General features: G+C 40.6%; 2 protein-coding genes across 6 annotated transcripts; one reads left to right on the plus strand and one right to left on the minus strand.

Annotated features, from left to right (window-relative positions):
• Positions 1 to 1,734: 1,734 nt before the first annotated feature.
• Positions 1,735 to 12,680, minus strand: LOC135558614 (uncharacterized). Of its 4 annotated transcripts, none has more exons than XM_064992551.1 (6): positions 12,325 to 12,675; positions 8,667 to 8,855; positions 8,175 to 8,450; positions 5,918 to 6,013; positions 3,297 to 3,323; positions 1,735 to 2,233 (listed from the first exon to the last, which is right to left on the minus strand). In XM_064992551.1, the coding sequence occupies exons 1-6, from the start codon at positions 12,380 to 12,382 to the stop codon at positions 2,190 to 2,192; spliced, it is 690 nt and encodes a 229-aa protein (XP_064848623.1). In that variant the 5' UTR covers positions 12,383 to 12,675; the 3' UTR covers positions 1,735 to 2,189. The 4 variants fall into 4 exon arrangements, with proteins under 4 accessions (XP_064848623.1, XP_064848624.1, XP_064848625.1 ...); XM_064992552.1 differs by lacking the exon at positions 12,325 to 12,675 and adding an exon at positions 10,685 to 11,259; XM_064992553.1 differs by lacking the exon at positions 12,325 to 12,675 and adding an exon at positions 9,012 to 9,495.
• A 3,986-nt stretch (positions 12,681 to 16,666) lies between these two features.
• On the plus strand, positions 16,667 to 21,546 carry LOC135558615 (protein phosphatase 1 regulatory subunit 7-like). 2 transcript variants are annotated; one of them, XM_064992555.1, is made up of 10 exons: positions 16,667 to 16,746; positions 17,427 to 17,522; positions 17,707 to 17,762; positions 18,009 to 18,074; positions 18,212 to 18,342; positions 18,535 to 18,697; positions 18,871 to 18,987; positions 19,280 to 19,384; positions 19,660 to 19,746; positions 20,144 to 21,546. In XM_064992555.1, the coding sequence occupies exons 1-10, from the start codon at positions 16,707 to 16,709 to the stop codon at positions 20,318 to 20,320; spliced, it is 1,038 nt and encodes a 345-aa protein (XP_064848627.1). In that variant the 5' UTR covers positions 16,667 to 16,706; the 3' UTR covers positions 20,321 to 21,546. The 2 variants fall into 2 exon arrangements, with proteins under 2 accessions (XP_064848627.1, XP_064848628.1); XM_064992556.1 differs by having other exon boundaries at positions 16,684 to 16,746; positions 17,375 to 17,522.
• Positions 21,547 to 23,241: the final 1,695 nt, after the last annotated feature.

The raw sequence follows: 23,241 nt of genomic DNA on the forward strand, positions 1-23,241 counted from the left end.
GGCGTAAGTCCAAATAATCACATACCCAAGAATATTTATATATTAAAAAAAGAAAAGTGTGCACTCTGAACGACTTCGTAAGACAACAGGCAGCAGTCCCAGGACAGATAACATAGTCTGAAGCCCTCCTAATGGATATTTCGGGAGCTGAGTAAGTGAAAAATATATTTTAAGTTTTGTTTGAATATTATTGTTATATTAAACACAAGTTATTTGTGTTTTAAACAGGGGGAACAGCGATTTATTTATTTATTTTTAGGTATGATGGACAACTGACACAACGAGTGACTTGGATGCATTAGGGACTCTGAACGACATCGGAGGAACCGATGAAACAGACAGTATTCTGTCTTTTTGTATGAAAGGTTTTCCAAACACTCCAAGAACAGAATTTAAACGTCCCGACAACCCCCCCCCCCCCGGGAACCTCAACCCACTCGCTACACATTCCATGCCCCAACAACCAACGCACAACTGTGGACCAAGTGCATTGCGCAGAATCACCATAGGTAATAATTCTAGGCATTTACATGTATGTTTTTTTTAAATGAAGACTATTTATACAATGAAACAATGTTTTTTTATTCACACTGTTTGTAAACAATAACTTCTGCCCTCTTAGGGTCTACTTGGCCCGCTTATTGATTAGAAAGTATGATTAGAAACCAAGGCTGTGGAATATATTCTCTCTCACAGGCTATGAAAAAGACAAAAGCTTGGACATTGACTCCTGAGTGTTGAACTTATGCCCACTCTACAACAACCCAGGTTGTTATATGCCCCTGAGGATCATCTACGAACGTTGGAACATCTACAACTATTGAAGATGCAAAAAGGGGTTTTCAGAAATACATTTGGTTTGCAGATATGTATTATTATAAAAATAATATAACATTATTATCATAATCTTTAGGATTATTATGTTACATGTGAGACATAACCAGAAATGTCAACGTAGACAATTTACAAGATTGTGTTTACCAGGCGGTGATGAAAACACTTTAAAGGAGCTCTAATTCAAACATGCAAGGATATATATATATGATACGATTACCCACTTTAAAACTGTTGCTGCAATATCACTTCTCAATGTGTGTACATTTCAAGCTTTCAACAACAATAAACCAACCAGCTCAATAATGTTTCTCAGACTTACACACTGTTGAGTTTTCCTAGTTTGTAAAGAAACAACCACTAAGACAAAACACACAAAGTTGTAATATAATCTGTATACATGTCATTCTATACGGAAAACAGGTACATTTTGATTGATCAAGAATTCCCAATAGGTTTGTGTCACGCCCTGACCATAGTTTGCTATGTATGTTTATAGGTTTTGTATGGTATGGGTGTGATCTGAGTGGGCATTCTATGCTGTATGTCTAGTTTGTCTTTTTCTGTGTTTTGGCCTGATATGGTTTTTTTCTTTCTTAATGCGTTTCAGCCAATCAGTTGTGTTGTGACAAGGAAGGGGTGGTATACAGAAGATAGCCCTATTTGGTAGAAGTCCCAGGGAGAAACAGGGACCAGAGAGTTGGACGGACCAGGGAACATATATTGTTGAATTACAATGCCCATACCCCAAAATGTGTATTTGCAGTTTCCACCATATCAAGGAGGAGTGAACATACATGTTGAGTGGGAAGATAGGAAATGCGAACGCAACCAAGGTATTTTGGTCACCAGACCTATAACAACAGAGGGCTTCCCAGATGCAGACACAGGAGGCAGATGGTTCGAGCCTCTGATATTTATTAAAATACAATGTGCAGGCAATAGGCAGGTCGAGGAAGTGCATTAACCAAGTCAGAGTCCGAAAGGTACAGGGGGGTAGGCGGGCTCAGTGTCAGGGCAGGCTGAATGGTCAGGCAGGCGGGCTCAGTGTCAGGGCAGGCTGAATGGTCAGGCAGGCGGGCTCAGTGTCAGGGCAGGCTGAATGGTCAGGCAGGCGGGCTCAGTGTCAGGGCAGGCAGAACAGGTCGGAACCGGGAGGGCTAGAAAAAAGAGACTAGGAAAACCACGCTCGTAGGCTTGACAAGACAAACTGGCAACAGACCAGGAGACAAGCACAAAGACAGGTGAAAGGGTGTGACCACACTGCTGTGTAGTGACCAGTTCACATCAGAAGTAGATTGGGAAAGGAGCTTTGGGTTTTAGAGAACCTGATAGCCTTTTCCTGGACAAGGTGTTTATATGACGCTCTGAGGATAGTGGACGATGGAGCCAAGGACACCTGCCGGGAGGGAAAAGAAACGCACACAAACACACATTTTATCAAGACGTAAAACATACCTTAGACATATAAACACAGTTAACTACTGGTGTTGACCTCAGTCACGCAACAGTCACTAAGCCAAAATGGGAAATGTGAGATATGAGAGATGAGACAACGGTAAGAAGACGTGAACACAAACCCATGCACCCAGCAGGTGGTAGGAGACACAGGAGGCTGCTGAGGGGAGGACAGCTCATAATAATGGCCGGAACGGAGTAAATGGAATGGAATCAAACACCTGGAAACCATATGTTTGATGTATTTGATACTATTCCACTCCAGTCATTAACACAAGCCTGTTCTCCCCAATTAAGGTACCAGCAACCTCCTGTGGTAGGAGACAGTTATAACCACTCAGCACTACAGCAGTGTAGGGTTCAAGTGTCCATCATTCTCTCACTGTTGGTTCCGTCTACTTTTGCATTACTGTTCTGCTATAGTGGTCAATTTGGCCATTCCCATGATCTATATTTCTATTGTGCAATGCAGATTGTTCATGAACATACACATCACTCGTGTGCTAATGGCATAAGTGACATAGACGTACAACTGGGACACAATCAGGATTTACCAAAACAGCTGCTCACTATGTTGCTGATCATGTTTGAACAGCATCTTTCTAATGTAGGAATGTCTAGGAAGCGTGGAATCCCAATCATTCACTGTCAGGATGAGGCCTTGCATTACATAGGTGATGACACCATACTCTGATCATGAATACTACCCTCGCCCCAGGAATCACACTTCTGACAAAAAGGGAACTACCTGTGTAAGACATACAGACACACACCCACACCAGTAAGATAAACACACAGAGGCCAGTAGCATCAAAACATAAGGAAACTATTATAGAGGCTGTGTCCAGTCATGTTAATGTTTACAGGGTGTGGTTGAAGAAGCAGCAGTGCCCAGACAACCAACAAACCCATCTGTTAATATTTCATCTTCTATTAATCGTTTCATATTACTGTTAACCGAGAAACCGATGGGGAGAATGAGATTGAAGTGAAAACATTCTTACCTCCAGGGCGTCCTGAAACGTTGGGATCTAAAGAGAGATGGAGAAACAAGACTCATTATCTACTGGCTCTGCTGTAGTCCAGCTACAGTGCCTTCAGAAAGAATGAACATACCATGACTTTTTTTCACATTTGGTTGTGTTAAATCCTGAATTTAAAATTCATAAAATTGTGATTTGTTTGTCACTGGCCTACACACAACACCCCATAATATCAAAGTGAAATTAATATTTGGGATTTTATTTAAACAAATTAATAAAAAAATGTTTAGTCATAAGTATTCAACCCCTTTGTTAAGGCATGGGTAAATGAGTTCAGGAGTAAACATTTGCTTAACCAGTTACATAGTAAGTTGCATGGACTCACTCTGTAATAACAATAACAATAAGCTTTGACAAAAACAACATTGTGCCAGGTGTGAGGGTCGTCACCAACCCAGAGGATTTGGTGATCTCACTCTCCGAGGCCGGCGAGAAAAAGGTCTTTAATCAGGACAACACCTGCAAGGCCGCCGGGTCCCAAGGTATTCAAAAGAGCACAGAACAGCTGGCATGCATATTCATGGTCATGGCAACCTCTCCTTGTCCCAGGCTGTAATCCCCTCATGTTTTAAGATGACCACCATCATTCCTGTCCACAAGAACTCAAAGGCTTCATGCCACAATGACTACCGCCTTGAAGCACTCACTTCTGTTGACGACATTGAATGTTCCTGAGTGGCCAAATTACAGTTTTGACTTTAAAATATATGGCAAGACTTGAAAATGGCTGTATAGCCATGATCAACAATCAACTTGACAGAGCTTGAAGAATTCTAAAAGAATAATGTGAAAATATTGTACAATCCAGGTGTTTAAAGATCTGAGAGACTTTTATTTTATACCTTTATTTGACTAGGCATGCCAGTTAAGAACAAGTTCTTATTTTCAATGACGAACAGTGGGTTAACTGCCTGTTCAGGGGCAGAACGACAGATTTGAACCTTGTCAGCTCAGGGATGTGAACTTGCAACCTTTCAGTTACTAATCCAACACTATAACCACTAGGCTACCCTTACCCAGAAAGACTCACAGCTGTAGTCGCTGCCAAAGGTGCTTCTACAAAGTATTGACTCAGGGGTGTGAATACTTATGTAAATGAGATATTTCTGTATTTCATTGTCTTTTTAAAATTATTTTTAATAATTCTCCCCAATTTCGTGGTATCCAATTGGTAGTTACAGTCTGGTCTCATTGCTGGTTACATTTACATTTACATTTAAGTCATTTAGCAGACGCTCTTATCCAGAGCGACTTACAAATTGGTGAATTCACCTTCTGACATCCAGTGGAACAGCCACTTTACAATAGTGCATCTAAATCATTAAGGGGGGGGGTGGTGAGAAGGATTACTTATCTTATCCTAGGTATTCCTTGAAGAGGTGGGGTTTCAGGTGTCTCCGGAAGGTGGTGATTGACTCCGCTGTCCTGGCGTCGTGAGGGAGTTTGTTCCACCATTGGGGGCCAGAGCAGCGAACAGTTTTGACTGGGCTGAGCGGGAACTGTACTTCCTCAATGGTAGGGAGGCGAGCAGGCCAGAGGTGGATGAACGCAGTGCCCTTGCTTGGGTGTAGGGCCTGATCAGAGCCTGGAGGTACTGCGGTGCCGTTCCCCTCACAGCTCCGTAGGCAAGCACCATGGTCTTGTAGCGGATGCGAGCTTCAACTGGAAGCCAGTGGAGAGAGCGGAGGAGCGGGGTGACGTGAGAGAACTTGGGAAGGTTGAACACCAGACGGGCTGCGGCGTTCTGGATGAGTTGTAGGGATTTAATGGCACAGGCAGGGAGCCCAGCGAAGGTCGAGAGCTGTGCGAAAAACGACCCAACAAAGCCGCACTGCTTCTTGACACAACGCCCACTTAAAGCAGAAGCCAGCCACACCAATGTGTCGTAGGAAACACCGTTCACCTGGAGACCGTGTCAGCGTGTATGCGCCTGGCTCGCCACAGGTGTTGCTAGAACGCGATGGGACAAGGACATCCCTGCCGGCCAAACCATCCCCTAACCCGGACGATGCAGGACCAATTGTGCCCCATGGGTCTCCCAGTCATGGCCGGCTGCGACAGAGCCTGGACTCGAACCAGGTTCTCTAGTGGCACAGCTGGCACTGCAATAAAGTGCCTTAAACCTTTCAACCACTGCCCCACCCCGGAGGACCTGTATTTAATTTTCAATACATTTGCAACAATTTCTAAAAACATGTTTTCACTTTGTCATTATGGGGTATTGTGTGCAGATGAATTCAGCCTGAAACAAAACATGGAATTTGTCAAGGGGTGTCAATACATTCTAAAAGGTACATGTTGTCATGGGGAAGGTTGTATGTACACAATTACTTTTATACAGCACAATAATGTTACCATCAAAGATCCAAAGTCACACATAGAATTGTACATAAAAGTATAAAGTACATAAACATGTAATTACATGCAATAACCTTTCTCCATAACTGTCACTTTGATCTAAAATGTGTTGTTTAAATACAGATTATGAAAGCCATTCTGTAAATACCCCTGATTGGTTCTTTAAAGATCAGGGGGGACAACAAGCGATTAACCAGTATGGTATGCCTTATAATGTCGCTCACCTTGTTGTTTAAAGATGAGGAAGCTTCTGGTAACCATGGCAACAAAGGCCAGGCCTGCTAGCAAAGGAGCAAGGGCAGCCAGCATGGACATCCCTCCTTGAAAACACAACAGGAATTCCCCTGATTCACCTGCTTCATAACTAGTTAATTAAACAAGGTACTAAAGAAAGGGAACAATCTGTGGATTTTGTGGCTTGTAGTCCTGAGGGTATTTGAGTTGTTATGCCTTTTGTTACACCCAACACAAGCTTCACATTCACACATACAGTGTATAGGCATGTTATTATTACTCTTTATTTTTATTCGTTATTCACTGTGTATTTATTCTAGAGGTGGTACCAAGTCACTATTATTTGAATCACAAGCAGGTCTCAACTCACAAGGTCCAAGTCTTTAGTTGAGTCCCAAGTAGAACGGTTCGAGTCAAGTCCAAGTCGTGCATTCAAAGAGCGAGTCGAGTCACAATTTTGCAAGTCAAGTCTGTCAGGATTTGGCCAGGGTTGTTCCGGGTTTTGGTCACTAGATGCCCCCATTGTGCTTTTTGACCTTATGTTTTTTCCCTTGTTCCCCATTATTATTTGCACCTGTGCCTCGTTTTCCCCTGATTGTATTTAAACCCTTAGTTTCCCTCAGTTCTGTGCTCTGTGTTTGTATGTTAGCACCCAGCCCTAGTGTTCTGTGTATTCTTGTCGATTCCGGTGGACGCTCTTGTGGAATTCTGTTTTTGTTTTTTGAGTATCTCTTGAGGCTTTTTTGTGCTATACCTACCACCTTTTGGATTTGCCATTTTGTATTGAAGGACTTCTCCTTTTTACTTTATTAAATACACCGTCTTAAGTACTGCTGTGTCTGCCCCATCTTCTGGGTTCTGCTGACTATTCGTGGCTCAGTTGGTTAAGTGACTGTTTCTCACTCCGGAGACCCAGGTTCGTAACCGGGTCCTGACAAAGTCTCTATGCAAGTAAAAAAAATCTATACACGCAATGCCTTGTTCAACTACAAATAGAGGCCTTGAGACTATAAGGTTCTATCTGACATTTTAGTCAGAAATGAGTCACATATAATAGGTCTTTAGATGGTTCTTCACATGTTTGTAAAGTTATATATATTTGTCACGCCTTGGTCATTGTATTTTGTGTTTTCGTTATATATTTGTTCAGGCCAGGGTGTGACATGGGTTTATTGTGTTGTCGTATTGGGGTTTTTGTAGGCTTTGGGATTGTGGTTGATTAGGGGTGTGTTTAGTTTAGGTTTGGCTGCCTGAGGCGGTTCTCAATCAGAGTCAGGTGATTCTTGTTGTCTCTGATAGGGAACCGTATTTAGGTAGCCTGGGTTTCACTGTGTATTTCGTGGGTGATTGTTCCTGTCTCTGTGTAGTTTCACCAGATAGGCTGTAATTAGGTTTCACGTTCCGTTTTGTTGTTATTTATATCAGTTATTTCATGTACCGCGATTCATTCATTAAAAACATGAGTAACCAACACGCTGCATTTCGGTCCGACTCTCTTTCGACAAACGAAGAACGGCGTTACAATATTTTTAAATAGATTTTAAGTGAAAATAATTAACAGCTAAAAAGTTCTATCTGCATAAACCCATTTGAACTTGGCGCTAGAAGGTTCTCCATCTCCCTCTAAGTATGGTCTAGGCTAGTCTGCCAGCAATAATGGCACACAAGCAAAAAGAACAACTGTCAGAATTCTTAAAGTAAATGATGTAACATCGTTGTTCAGTGATGACTGTAATTTGTCTAATGATCAAAATGCATTTCTTAATGTATTTGATGATGTGTTCTGACTCTTTTGGTAAAACAGCGTTATTCTACCATTTATGTATGACTTTTGTTTTAACTGAACATGTCTAATTCAGAAGTGTCAGACAGAACCTTATCTGCTATTGCACCACACTAAAAAAAATGCATTTACAAGTGTCTCAGGATTTTGATACTCTGCACTTTATGTACCTTTTAAGGTGAGGACTTTAATGGGTTATGAAAAAAAGTATTCACTACAAACCCCAGCGCAACTGTAGATTGTCACTAGGCACCACTCCAAAGGACATCTGGCTCACACCAAGGCTCGAACCCAGAACCTCTGCCTTGCTAGCAACCGTCCTCCTGAAGCATCTTACCAGTTGACGCTAAGCCTATGTTCCACACATCTCCATGCACTACACACTGCCTTCTAATCTATACACTACTCTTTCAATGTACACTGTAAACATCGTGTCACCAAGTAGGCCCCCCCTGTGACATTACCTCCAGTGGTGATGGGCTCAGAATGTGTGAGCTCCTTCATCAGTTTGGCACAGCTCTCATGGAGTTGAATCCTCTCCAACCTCGTGCGCTCAGTGTCCTGGTCCCAAAGGTGTTTGAGTGCTAGGGCCTGTGGTACCTCGGCTGTCCAGGTGTCTGTGTTTCGGTTCAGAGTCAGGAACTCATTCCCGTTAATCAGGAGCCTTTCAGTCAAATGCACTACTCGAAATCCGTCCAGTTTGCTTTCATGCACACGCAGGTACTGGTAAGTATGATTTTCTGGTCATGGATGGGAAAAAATGAAAGGATTGGTTAAGAATGAATGTAACTTTGTCAGTCAAGGAGGTAGATTTGTCCCAGCATGGGCAATAAGTGTCAGGTCTCAGGTACCTGCCATTGTGCCCTTGAGCAAGGCAACTGTGCTCTCAAAAGGTTTGGTTTGTGTACTGTATGGGTGTGTTTCAGTAAGTTCATACAGTTGTGCATTAGGCCTACTTGTCATGGTGTTGTTGACATTTTCTTGTATCTCAAACGCCTGTTGAAAAGACACGCTGTAGTTGCCCAACAATACAGCACGGAGAATGCCGTTGACGTCTTTCTCGCAGCTGGAGAGAGCGGCTCCGTTGATCAATACCTGCTCGACCTCACCGACCACTCCCGACCGCTGGAACTGAATGACCATGTCTACAACAAAACATATTAAAAAGCAAACATTTATAGACTATTCATTTGTTATGAACGCCCTTATATTCACAACAGTCACAATAGTGAAGAATGTTGTGGTAAAATGAACATATTGTACAATAAATGAATGGAAAAGTGAGCAACGGAAACACTCACCCCTTTTAAAACCCCAACAAAGCTCGCAAATCAGATTGAATGTAAGTGGAAGTCGCAATTTTGCAGTCACTTCTCCCAACTAGAACGGGTATTCGAAATTATGCACTAGCTACTTCCAAGACGTTCTCCAAATGTAATAGCTGAGTTATAAATGTAAAGGACTATTTCTTCTTGTTCTCCCTTGCAAATACAAACACGGAGAATGATAAAGGATATGCTATGGTCGACGTGGTTATCAATCAAAGGTCCTCCATAGGTGTGCGTGCATATCCTCCGAACTTGACAATACAAGTGGTCTGTCTCTTGTCTTTTAAAAGCGCACTACGATTTTCAGTAGTTTGGGATGTAATTGGCTGATAGGTCAGAGCGAGGATGGTCCCTTTAAAATTAAAAAATGGGTAGGTCCTTCACAAGAGCGCTTCAAGGCAGCCTACCTTATTGGAGTGACATAGAGGCAGTTCATTGAAGCATTTTGCTTCCGAAACTGAATTGGAAATGCAAATGGTAAAATTATAAATCAATATCATGTCTGCAATTCCTTTTCCTAAATGGGTAAGCATTTTTTTGTGACACAATTATATTTGAAATGCAAAAAAAGATATAGCATTTTCATGATTGAGTATGCATATTGTCTGCCAATTTGATAAATAAATAACAAAGTGTGTTTGATATTTCATTTCCGTGGTACAATCCAGTACAACACTGACACATTAAAAAGAATCTAACAGAAATGCTTAAATGACAATCATTTTTGCCGTTTAATTTCCTTAATGTGATAGCATGAATTGTGACAAAAAAATCAAATGAATTCTGAACTGGCAATTGCAAATGCTTTTCCATAATCTGTGTGGTTTAAAGGTAAATATAGTACTTGGAATGCTATGTCCATATACAGTATGTATCTTCCTCTGTTGTAAAGGTGGATCTTTTCAAACATCATGACTCTACGGGTACAAACATAACTAGAGCACAGATGAAATGTGTAGAGTTCAGTCTATTTGTGTCTGACTCATTGTCCCACAGCTGAACACAAGAGGGAAGATAGAGGAAGTTGCACACACTATCAAACCACAGTATACAGTACATAGGCTACTGTGTGTGTGTGTGCAGTGGTGGATAAAGTACCCAAATGTCATACATGAGTTAAAGTAAATATACCTTAATAGAAAATGACTCAAGTAAAAGTAAGTCACCCAGTTAAATACTACTTGAGTAGAAGTCTAAAAGTATTTGATTTTAGATATTAAGTATCATAAGTAAATGGAATTTCTGAAATATTCTTAAGTATCAAAAGTAAAAGTAAAAGTGTAAATCATTGTCACACCCTGACCATAGAGAGCCATTGTTTCTCTATGGTGTAGTAGGTCAGGGCATGACTGGGGGGTATTCTAGTTTATTATTTATATGTGTGATTCGAGGTTATTATTTTCTATGTTGGTGATTTGTATGATTCTCAATTAGAGGCAGCTGGTAATCGTTGTCTCTAATTGGGGATCATATTTAAGTAGTTATTGTTCCCACCTGACTATTCCTTTGTTATGAACATCCTTATATTCACAACAGTAACAATAGTAGAGATATATTCACAACAGTAACAATAGTAGAGAATGTTGTGGTAAAATGAACATATTGTACAATAAATGAATGGAAAAGTGAGCAACGGAAACACTCACCCCTTTTAAAACCCCAACAAAGCTCGCAAATCAGAATGAATGTAAGTGGAAGTCGCATTTTTGCAGTCACTTCTCCCAACTAGAACGGGTATTCGAAATTATTCACTAGCTACTTCCAAGACGTTCTCCAAATGTAATAGCTGAGTTATAAATGTAAAGGACTATTTCTTCTTGTTCTCCCTTGCAAATACAAACACGGAGAATGATAAAGGATATGCTAAGGTCGACGTGGTTATCAATCAAAGGTCCTCCATAGGTGTGCGTGCATATCCTCCGAACTTGACAATACAAGTGGTCTGTCTCTGTTGTCTTTTAAAAGCGCACTCCGATTTTCAGTAGTTTGGGATGTGATTGGCTGATAGGTCCGAGCGAGGATGGTCCCTTTAAAATGAAAAAATGGGTAGGTCCTTCACAAGAGCGCTTCAAGGCAGCCTACCTTATTGGAGTGACATAGAGGCAGTTCATTGAAGCATTTTGCTTCCGAAACTGAATTGGAAATGCAAATGGTAAAATTATAAATCAATATCATGTCTGCAATTCCTTTTCCTAAATGGGTAAGCATTTTTTTGTGACACAATTATATTTGAAATGCAAAAAAAAGATATAGCATTTTCATGATTGAGTATGCATATTGTCTGCCAATTTGATAAATAAATAACAAAGTGTGTTTGATATTTCATTTCCGTGGTACCATCCAGTACAACATTGACACATTAAAAAGAATCTAACAGAAATGCTTAAATGACAATCATTTTTGCCGTTTAATTTCCTTTATGTGATAGCATGAATTGTGACAAAAAATCAAATGAATTCTGAACTGGCAATTGCAAATGCTTTTCCATAATCTGTGTGGTTTAAAGGTAAATATAGTACTTGGAATGCTATGTCCATATACAGTATGTATCTTCCTCTGTTGTAAAGGTGGATCTTTTCAAACATCATGACTCTACGGGTAAAAACATAACTAGAGCACAGATGAAATGTGTAGAGTTCAGTCTATTTGTGTCTGACTCATTGTCCCACAGCTGAACACAAGAGGGAAGATAGAGGAAGTTGCACACACTATCAAACCACAGTATACAGTACATAGGCTACTGTGTGTGTGTGTGCAGTGGTGGATAAAGTACCCAAATGTCATACATGAGTTAAAGTAAATATACCTTAATAGAAAATGACTCAAGTAAAAGTAAGTCACCCAGTTAAATACTACTTGAGTAGAAGTCTAAAAGTATTTGATTTTAGATATTAAGTATCATAAGTAAATGGAATTTCTGAAATATTCTTAAGTATCAAAAGTAAAAGTGTAAATCATTGTCACACCCTGACCATAGAGAGCCATTGTTTCTCTATGGTGTAGTAGGTCAGGGCGTGACTGGGGGGTATTCTAGTTTATTATTTATATGTGTGGTTCGAGGTTATTATTTTCTATGTTGGTGATTTGTATGATTCCCAATTAGAGGCAGCTGGTAATCGTTGTCTCTAATTGGGGATCATATTTAAGTAGTTATTGTTCCCACCTGACTATTCATTTGTTATGAACACCCTTATATTCACAACAGTCACAATAGTAGAGAATGTTGTGGTAAAATGAACATATTGTACAATAAATGAATGGAAAAGTGAGCAACGGAAACACTTACCACTTTTAAAACCCCAACAAAGCTCGCAAATCAGAATGAATGTAAGTGGAAGTCGCATATTTGCAGTCACTTCTCCCAACTAGAACGGGTATTCGAAATTATGCACTAGCTACTTTCAAGACGTTCTCCAAATGTAATAGATGAGTTATAAATGTAAAGGACTATTTCTTCTTGTTCTCCCTTGCAAATACAAACACGGAGAATGATAAAGGATATGCTATGGTCGACGTGGTTATCAATCAAAGGTCCTCCATAGGTGTGCGTGAATATCCTCCGAACTTGACAATACAAGTGGTCTGTCTGTTGTCTTTTAAAAGCGCACTCCGATTTTCAGTAGTTTGGGATGTGATTGGCTGATAGGTCAGAGCGAGGATGGTCCCTTTAAAATGAAAAAATGGGTAGGTCCTTCACAAGAGCGCATCAAGGCAGCCTACTTTATTGGAGTGACATAGAGGCAGTTCATTGAAGCATTTTGCTTCCGAAACTGAATTGGAAATGCAAATGGTAAAATTATAAATCAATATCATATCTGCAATTCCATTTCCTAAATGAGTAAGCATTTTTTTGTGACACAATTATATTTGAAATGCAAAAAAGATATTGCATTTTTATGATTGCGTATGCATATTGTCTGCCAATTTGATAAATAAATAACAAAGTGTGTTTGATATTTCATTTCCGTGGTACCATCCAGTACAACACTGACACATTAAAAAGAATCTAACAGAAATGCTTAAATGACAATCATTTTTGCCGTTTAATTTCCTTTATGTGATAGCATGAATTGTGACAAAAAATCAAATGAATTCTGAACTGGCAATTGCAAATGCTTTTCCATACTCTGTGTGGTTTAAAGGTAAATATAGTACTTGGAATGCTATGTCCATATACAGTATGTATCTTCCTCTGTTGTAAGTCGCTCTGGATAAGAGCGTCTGCTAAATGACTTAAATGTACTGTAAATGTTGTAAAGGTGGATCTTTTCAAACATCATGACTCTACGGGTACAAACATAACTAGAGCACAGATGAAATGTGTAGAGTTCAGTCTATTTGTGTCTGACTCATTGTCCCACAGCTGAACACAAGAGGGAAGATAGAGGAAGTTGCACACACTATCAAACCACAGTATACAGTACATAGGCTACTTTGTGTGTGTGTGCAGTGGTGGATAAAGTATCCAAATGTCATACATGAGTTAAAGTAAATATACCTTAATAGAAAATGGCTCAAGTAAAAGTAAGTCACCCAGTTAAATACTACTTGAGTAGAAGTCTAAAAGTATTTGATTTTAGATATTAAGTATCATAAGTAAATGGAATTTCTGAAATATTCTTAAGTATCAAAAGTAAAAGTAAAAGTGTATATCATTGTCACACCCTGACCATAGAGAGCCATTGTTTCTCTATGGTGTAGTAGGTCAGGGCGTGACTGGGGGGTATTTCTACGTTGGTGATTTGTATGATTCCCAATTAGAGGCAGCTGGTAATCGTTGTCTCTAATTGCGGATCATATTTAAGTAGTTATTGTTCCCACCTGTGTTTGTGGGATATTGTTTTATATTTTGTGCACCACGTAGTCACGTTTTGTTGTTAGTTGATTGATTTATTGTTTTTGCTAAGTTTCACTTTATAATAAATATGTGGAACTCAACATCCGCTGCGCCTTGGTCCATCTCTCCACACGACCGTGACAATCATTTCTATTTCCTTATATTAGGCAAACCAGACTGCACAATTTTCTTGTTTTTATCTTATTTTAAGGGTAGTCAAGGGCACACTCCAACACTCAGACATAATTTACAAATTAAGCATTTGTGTTTAGTGAGTCCGCCAGATCACAGGCAGTAGGGATGATCAGAGATGTTCTCCTGAATAGAGTGTGAATTTGACCATGTTCCTGCCCTGCTAAGCATTAAAAATGTAACAAGTACTTTTGGGTGTCAGGGGAAACGTATGGAGTAAAAAGTACATATTTTCTTTAGAATGTAGTGAAGTAAAAGTTGTCAGAAATATAAATAGTAAAGTACAGATACACCCAAAAACGACTTATGTAGTACTTTACACCACTGTGTGTGTGTTAAGACAACAACAGGGAATTGCATTGTATTTTGTTCCTCCAAAGCATTTCCTGCAATATAAAGAAAACTAAATAGATCAAGGAGGCAGCAGCTCGCATGAAGAAGTGGTCAAAGAGCATGCTGTTATCTCCATGTACTAACTAGAGCATATTATGGTACACATGTGATGCACAGGGAGTATATCAAAGAATGATCCCTCACATGCTCTAGAGAGTTTTACCACTGTGTGCTTTAGACAGCACAACACTGGGTCGGGAGGGTTGTCGTCCCACTCACCAGCAGTAGTGTCTGAAGAGATCATATCCTATAAAGTTTGGCACACAATGGAACGGAATACTGTTTTGGGTGTAAAGATCTGTGTCAAGATAATAAGAACAGCAGTGTCTTGGTCTCACTCTGTGTACTTTACATCAAGTGGAAAACCAGCCAGATAGGAAGCGACTTTATAAACATTGCCTGAGAGAGAGAGCCTTCTCATGCTTTGTTGATTTAAAAAAAGCTTTGGACTGAATTTTGCATGAGGGTCTGCTATACAAATTCATGGAAAGTGGTGTTAGGGGAAAAACATACAACATTATGAAATCCATGTAAACAAACAAGTGTGCGGGGAAAAAGTGGCAAACAACACACACATTTCTTTCCACAGGGCTGTGTGGTGAGACAGGGATGCAACTTAAGCCCCGCCCTCTTCAACATATACATCAACAGATTGGCGAGGGTACTAGAACAGGCTGCAGCACCCGACCTCTCCCTACTCGAATCTGAAGTCAAAGGTCTACTGTTTGCTGATGATCTGGTGCTTCTGTCACCAACCACGGAAGGCCTACAGCAGCATCTAAATAATCTGCACAGATTCTGACAGTAAATCTCAGTAAAACAGAAATACTGAAGGTCCAAAAAAGGTCCAGATAACAAGATAATAAATACAAATTCCATCTAGACACTGTTGCCCTAGAGCACACCAACAATTAGACATACCTCGGCCTACACATCAGCGCCACATGTAACTTCCACAAAGCTGTGAACGATCTGAGAGGCAAGGCAAGATGGGCCTTCTATGCCATCAAAAGGAACATAAAATTAGACATACCAATTAGGATCTGGCTAAAAATACTTGAATCAGTTATAGAACCCATTGCCCTTTGTGGTTGTGAGGTCTGGGGTCTGCTCACCAACCAAAAATTCAAAATGAGACTGCATGCAGAATTCGGCAAAAATATCCTCTGTGTCCAACGTAAAACACCGAATAATGCAGGCAGAGCAGAATTAGGCCGATACCCACTAATGATCAAAATCCAAAAAAGAGCCATTAAATACGACAACCACCTAAAAGGAAGTGATGCCCAAACCTTGCATAACAAGCCATCACCTATAGAGAGATGAACCTGCAGAAGAGTCTGGGGCTCTGCTCGCAAACACAAATAGACCCCACAGAGCCCCAGGAGAGCAACACAACTAGACCCAACCAGATCATGAGAAAACAAAAAGATAATTACTTGACACATTGGAAAGAATTAACAACAAAAAAACTGAGCAAACTAGAATGCTATTCGGCCCTAAACAGAGAGTACACAGTGGCACTATGTACAGACTCAGTGAGTATAGCCTCACTATTAAGAGAGACTACTCTCAAGGCAGACATGGCTCTCAAGAGAAGACAGGCTATGTGCCCACTGCCCACAAAATGAGGTGGAAACGGAGCTGCACTTCCTAACCTCCTGCCAAATGTATTACCATATTAGAGACACATATTTCCCTCAGATTACACAGACCCACAAAGAACTCGAAAACAAATCCAATTTTGATAAACTCCCATATATATTGGGTGAAATACCACAGTATGCAATCACAGCAGCAATATTTCAATATGTGTGACCTGTTGCCACAAGAAAATGGTGACCAGTGAAGAACAAACACTATTGTAAATACAACCCATATTTATGTTTAGTTATGTTACCTATATGCACATCGTTACAACACTGTATATAGACCTAATATTATTTTGGAAGTTTTTCTGAGTGTAATGTTTACTGTTAATTTTCTATTGTTCATTTAACTTTTGTTTATTATCTCTTTCACTTGCTTTGGCAATGTAAACATATGTTTTCCATGCCAATAAAGCCCTTAAATGTCAAATTGAAATAGAGAGAGACCGAGGAAGGGATGATTTTTTGAACTTGAATATCGCACACACAAAGCGGATGAATAGTATATTATGACCAGTGGCGCACCCCTTTAGAAGGCAGCCTCCTGATTGACCGAGGAGATTACCAATAAAAAGGGAGGGTTATCAGGAAACAAACATGGCTACCCTGTTTGTTGGAGAGCCGCAAGAGATGGAAGGTGAGTGAATATTTTAAATACGGCATCTCAAATATTTGATCAAGAGTGATGAAATTGATATATGTATGCCCAATTGTATTTCATTGTGTGCTACTTTGTCTCCTCCCTCCCTGAACATGCTAATGTTGTTAGCCAGATAGCTAGGTAGTACCGTTAGCTAGCTACCTTGCTTGTTAGCGTTGTCATTCAATAACGTCTTGTTTTCGTGCGCAAGCAAACAACTATGTAGCCACATTAGCATGTCAATGTATTTTGTTTGAATGGCATCCTCGTTTAATGTATCTAGTTAACATTAGCCTAGAAACTAAGTGGGAACATTTCATGGTGATTGGTCTGTCAAGGTACGCTAGCAAGCTGGTTGGTCCTTTCTGTCCAGTCAGTTAACGTGGAGCTTTTACCCTCTTTTCGGATTCTTCAACATCTAAAATAAAAATGACAGATGCAGTCGGGGAAAACTTGCTATCTAAGCTCTAAACAAAATCTAAAGTATAGATATTTTGCTAATGATGAACATGCGACTGATCAGGTAGCAGTAGGTTGCAGACAGATGCCCATACCATAGCAGATCACTTGAGTCTGCTACATGGGCGTTTGAGTTTTCCGTATAATGACCAAACTACATTTTAAGGGACTGCCTGATTGATCCTGGCTGTGCCTCCCCATCTGTCCTCTATGTGCAGTGGACCGGAAGGGTGAGTCAGAGGAGTCTGGAGATGATGAGACCAGGAGGAAGAACATCAATGGGGAGGTTGATGCCAATCAGCCCCATACCACAGGTGGTGGCAATACACAAGCTATAGTTCTACACAAGTATAGTGTCACGCTTCGTAGACACAAACTGAAGGAAAGATTTTGATTTCAACTGTTTGAGAACATTTTGTCCTATTGTAGCTAGCGCATACTTTTACTCTAGTTAGATGCTGTGTTAAGACACCCCTTGACATGTCTCTTTGTACACAGTTAAAGAGGAGTCTCCTGTTGAAATGGATACCATAACTCTGGACCCAGAGGAAGAGGTGAGGGAGGGGGAGCAGTGTTATAATGGTGGCAGGTGGTTAAGTGCTCTGCCAGTAACCAAACGATTGCTGGTTCAAATCCCTGAGCCAACTAGGTTAAACTTGATCAAGGCACTTAACTCTAATTAAAAATAAAACCGTCTGCTACATGACAGATAAAATAAGTTGCTGTAAGTTTGCCTCATGGAGTTATGAATGCTATTCCAATGTAGTTCTCTACTGAATACCTACCCCTCTTATTCTCAGGATGTTGATCTTGTCCACTGTCGTATTGGGAAGATTGAGGGACTGGGGGTGTTGAGGAAGGCGAAGGTCAGTAGTTTGACTATTGGTTGTCACTCACCCATTGTAATGGCTATTTTATTGGAAACATGGGTGACATTATCACAGTGGAGTAATGGACTGTCAGCACGAACAGTATGACTAGATTTAATGTTGTGCGTGTCCAGACGCTCTCTCTAAGGCAGAACCTGATCAAGACGCTTGAAAACCTGGAGACGTTAGTGATGCTGAAGGAACTTGATCTCTACGACAACCAGATCCGCAAACTTGAGAACCTGCAGACCCTCAAAGAGCTGGAGTGAGTCTGATGGAACCACACACGCCAGTGTTTCCCTCCCTATCAGCTGACCTAGAGATTGCCCCAATGATCACCCTTTAGTGTATTCCTCTCCCCATTTACACTGACTGAAGCAACTGTTATTTCATGCACCATTTCACATTTTCTGTACAGTTGACTTGAACTTGAATGTGTTTTGACTCTGCTCTCCAGACAGCTGGACGTGTCCTTCAATCTACTGAGGAAGGTGGAGGGTCTGGAGCATCTGACGGGGCTAAAGAAGCTCTTTCTGCTGCACAACAAGATCAGCCACATCGCCAACCTGGACCACCTCACCGGCCTGGAGATGTTGGAGCTGGGCTCCAACCGCATCCGGGTATTACGGGTCAATTGCATATTCACATATTGGAATGGAATTGGAATGTGTAGAACATAATGTTTTTGTATTGGTATAGATTTGGCTTGAGTATTGTACCAGAAAATCATTGTTGCTTTAAAGAGGTGAGGAATGATTGCTTGACCAAACTTGTGTGCATGCCTTGTTTCCAGCAAATAGAGAACTTGGACGGGCTGTCCTCGTTGACGAGTCTGTTTCTGGGCACCAATAAGATCACTCAGCTGCAGCATCTGGAAGGCCTTCACAACCTGACAGTCCTCAGCATCCAGGTATGTGTATATATCACACACCATGGTTTGGGTCAATTCTGGAAGTATTCCAATTTTCAGTTGGGAATAATTGTAATTTGGTTTACTTTCTGAATTAATCACCACTGCTTCCTCTAATGTATTGTTTGAAAACACTTCAGAAATGTTAAATGCACATTTTCTTGCTTTAGTGACCCAACTGTTTGTGCTGTTTAGTCCCGCTGAACTGTAGAAACCCATCTAATCATGATGATACAATGACAGACATGTGGATTTTGGTCTCTGAGGATATGTTGTGTTCCTTTCTCTCCAGAGTAACCGCATCACCAAGATGGAGGGTCTGCAGGGTCTGGTCAACCTGAAGGAACTCTACCTGAGTCACAACGGCATCGAGGTCATTGAGGGCCTGGAGAACAATGTGAGTCGGTGTCAACTGCAGCCACATGACTGTAGGGCCATGCACATTGCCATGGCGACTAATGAAATTACCCCAGGAATGCAATGTTTATGGAAGCCCAATAAACCGATGTGGTAAAATGTTCCACACACAGCCAATGCATCTAGTCATTGGTGATGACATGTACTGTAGTTATTGCTAAGTCCATGTTGAATCAGTGTTTGCATGCTAGTTCAATGTCAAGAATTGTTTCCGAAATCAGTGTGTCAATTTTGATGCTGTTTGGCCACATACAGAAAAAGCTCACAACTCTCGACATCGCAGCCAACCGGGTAAAGAAAATTGAAAACATCAGCCATCTAACAGACCTACAGGAATTCTGGGTAAGAGAAGAGATTTAAGGTTCATGGTGAATAGGAAAGAGAAATAATGGATGAGTCATTTAAGTGCTGAGGGATTGTAGAATATGGCCATTGACCACAGCGGAGGTCTGTTCTTATGCACGACGCACCGAGTGCCAGGGTAAAGCCCTTAGCCGTGGTATATTTGCAATATACCACAAACATCTGAGGTGCCTTATTTCTATTATAAACTAGTTAGTAATGTAGTTCAGAGCAGTTAAAATGTTTTCATGGTAAGTGGTCTGATATACCACGGCTGTCAGCATTCGGTGCTTGAACCATCCAGTTTATAATAAATAGAGCACTGTCACTTGTTGGAATGAATAGGTCTGTTGCTGATTGGAAAATGTATTTGAATCACATGTCAACTCTTTCCCAGATGAATGATAATCAGCTAGAGGACTGGTCAGATCTAGATGAGCTGAAGAGTTCCAAGGCCCTGGAGACGGTGTACCTGGAGAGGAACCCCTTGCAGAAGGACCCCCAATATCGCAGGAAGATTATGCTGGCTCTGCCCACCGTACGCCAGATCGACGCCACGTTCATTCGCTTTTGACCGGGCCACACCTCACACCCCTACCTTGGTGTCCCTCCACTCACCGTTCTTCCCCTGCAACTGCAAAATAGACCTCAGCTTACTGCACACAGACTCATTCACCACAGGCACACACCTACAGATACAGACGAGTGTCCTTGTATACCACATACACTCCAGCACACACATTCCTAATATCACGTTTCATTTGCCTTACCGTCTCATGTAAAACACGCATGTACACATTTACACTCACCATCTGACCTATGCTATTGTTTTAATGCATATTAATTTATTGTCAGAATTGGACTGGATAGGGGCTGGGAGGAGTGGGAGCTGCAGGGATGTCAAAAGGACTGCCCCCCCCCCTCTTTTCCCCCTTTGGATGTGGAGTAGGGAATAATTGCTCTGCCTGATTGTCCTTTTGTCTGGAGGGATTTAAAAGGAGAAGGCAGTCCGTCTTTCTCCCTTTGTTATTGAAATTGCACTGTACCTGGCAAGAAGGTGTGCTGGCGGTATTGCTGATGGTCTATTTAAGTGTTCATCACATTTCCTTCAGGAAGTTCTAAACTCACCAGACAGTCTTATTTTAAAGAATAAAATATATTTTATTCTAAAGAATAAAAATAAAATATATATTAAATGTGACAATGGTAGCTGCTGCCTTTAGTGGTGCTAATACAGGGTGTATTGGTGTGTATGATACTTGGTGTGGTTGCCATGGGGATATTGAGCTCACCATAACACTAAGTTTCCCTCAAATTGTAGCTGCGTTAAACAGATGCTGTATCTGTTGTTCAACGTGAAGGATTGAACTTAATTCACACCCTGTCATAAAGAAGCATACTCTGAAACTGGTCCAATTCGGGACAATAAAGCAAATGTGCTGTTCTGAATGCCAAATCATGGCAGCACCAAGAAACAAACCAGGGGTTTGTGCATTGGGAAAAAATGTAGCAGAGCATTTTGCAATGGGGCAAAATGGGGAAAAAAGTTATTATTGGAGAAGAGCAGATGTTTCATTCTGTTTCTTGCCTGATGAACATGACCCAATTACCAGAGAGTATAACCACATGTGAAGAGTGTGATTTTTGCTGTAAGATTTGTTCACAACTGTTTTTATTTAGTCTCTTAAACTGATTTGTTTTGAATGTTTCAAAGACCAAGTTTGATTATTTACAATGTCCTAATTCAAATTAATCTGCGGTCTGAGCTATACTGAAAAATAAACCATTTCAAATGTTTAACTGCGTTACAGTTCATATAAGGAAATCAGTCAATTGAAATAAATAAATTACATCCTAATTTATGGGTATACAGATATGCATCTGTTGGTCACAGATACCTAAGAGAAAATGCAGGGGCGGGGATCAGAAAACCAGTCAGTATCTGGTGTGACCATTTGCCTCATGCAGTGCGACTTCTCCTTCGCATAGAGTTGATCAGGCTGATTGTGGAATGTTGTCCTACTCCTTCAATGGCTGTGAGAAGTTTCTGGATATTGGCGGGAACTGGAACAGGCTGTCTTACACGTCAATCCAGAGCATCCCAAACATGCTCAACAGGTGACATGTGGATTATCTTGTCAAAGGAGAAATGCTGACTAACAGATGTAAACAAATTTGTGCACAATTTGAGAGAAATATGCTTTTTGTGGTTATGGAAAATTTCAGCTCATGAAACATGACACCAACACTTGACATGCTGCGTTTCCATTTTTGTTCAGTGTATTGGTTCTTAAGTAAATCTTACTGCTGTAAAAAAAAAAACGAACATTCAATGGTGGTGACATTCAGATTATGTAAAGGAAAATATGACAGTCTGTAATCATATTTCCATCAAAGTGAAAAGCCCATGCATATACATTTATGGAGTCACCTATAATTTGCACTTACTGGTACACTTCAAGGGAAACTTGGGACAGAAGTGAACAGTGTTCGTGAACAGAAATGGGCTAAGATTACCTATTGACTTGGATCAGTCGGCTCTGTCTGTGTGGTATGTGGAAGGAGTGTGTTTGTTGTAAACTTTTATTTACCAGATTGCTCAGGATCTGTATGTCCATGCAGTACACCAACAGAAGCAGAAGTTACCCCTAATCTCAGATCAGAAACTTTCTGTAACAAAAATCAAATTTGAACCTAAACCAGTAGTGGAATGACCCTGTATCAGTGGTTAGGGACAACTTATATTATCTCTTGAGTGAAATGTTACCTATACAACTTGGGCTTATTCAAGAGGGTGCAACATTTAGAATGTTACAGATGGAAATGCAATGTATATTATTTCAACTATTGACTCCTCCCTTTGCTAGACAAGTTGACAGTTCTATACAATGGATTTCTGCCCCACGATGGGTTCAGAGAACAATGCCACACAACTCACATTTTTTTTGCTCGCTTTTAGTTATGTTTGACAAAGTGCTCGGTTTACTGTTTTTGAACTGAATGTATTATAAAAGACTAAATAAAGTTACTTCAAATTAGATTGTTTTCCCACAAATGCTTACGCCACTAAACTGACATGTTTTATTTTTTTTTAACCTTTATTTAACTAGGCAAGTCAGTTAAGAACAAATTCTTATTTTCAATGACGGCCTAGGAACAGTAGGTTAACTGCCTGTTCAGGGGCAGATCGACAGATTTGTACCTTGTCAGCTCGGGGTTACGAGTCCAACGCTCTAACCACTAGGCTACCCTGCTGCCCCAGGACCACTATGGCTGTGTTTACACAGTTAGGAAAATAATTTTGACCAATCAGGTCAGCTCTGAAAAAGATCTAATAAGTAAAGATCTGATTTGATTCGTCAAAAGATCAATTAGTGGGGGGAAAAGATCAGAATTGGGCTGCCTGTGTAAACACAGCCTTATGCATGCGCTGTATAAATTAGATTACATGTATTGACTATAACTACTGTACTAGTGTCAGTACTGTAACGACAG

This window comes from Oncorhynchus masou, chromosome 17 (genome assembly GCF_036934945.1).
Source record: "Oncorhynchus masou masou isolate Uvic2021 chromosome 17, UVic_Omas_1.1, whole genome shotgun sequence".
In the NCBI taxonomy this organism is placed as follows: Eukaryota; Metazoa; Chordata; class Actinopteri; order Salmoniformes; family Salmonidae; genus Oncorhynchus; species Oncorhynchus masou.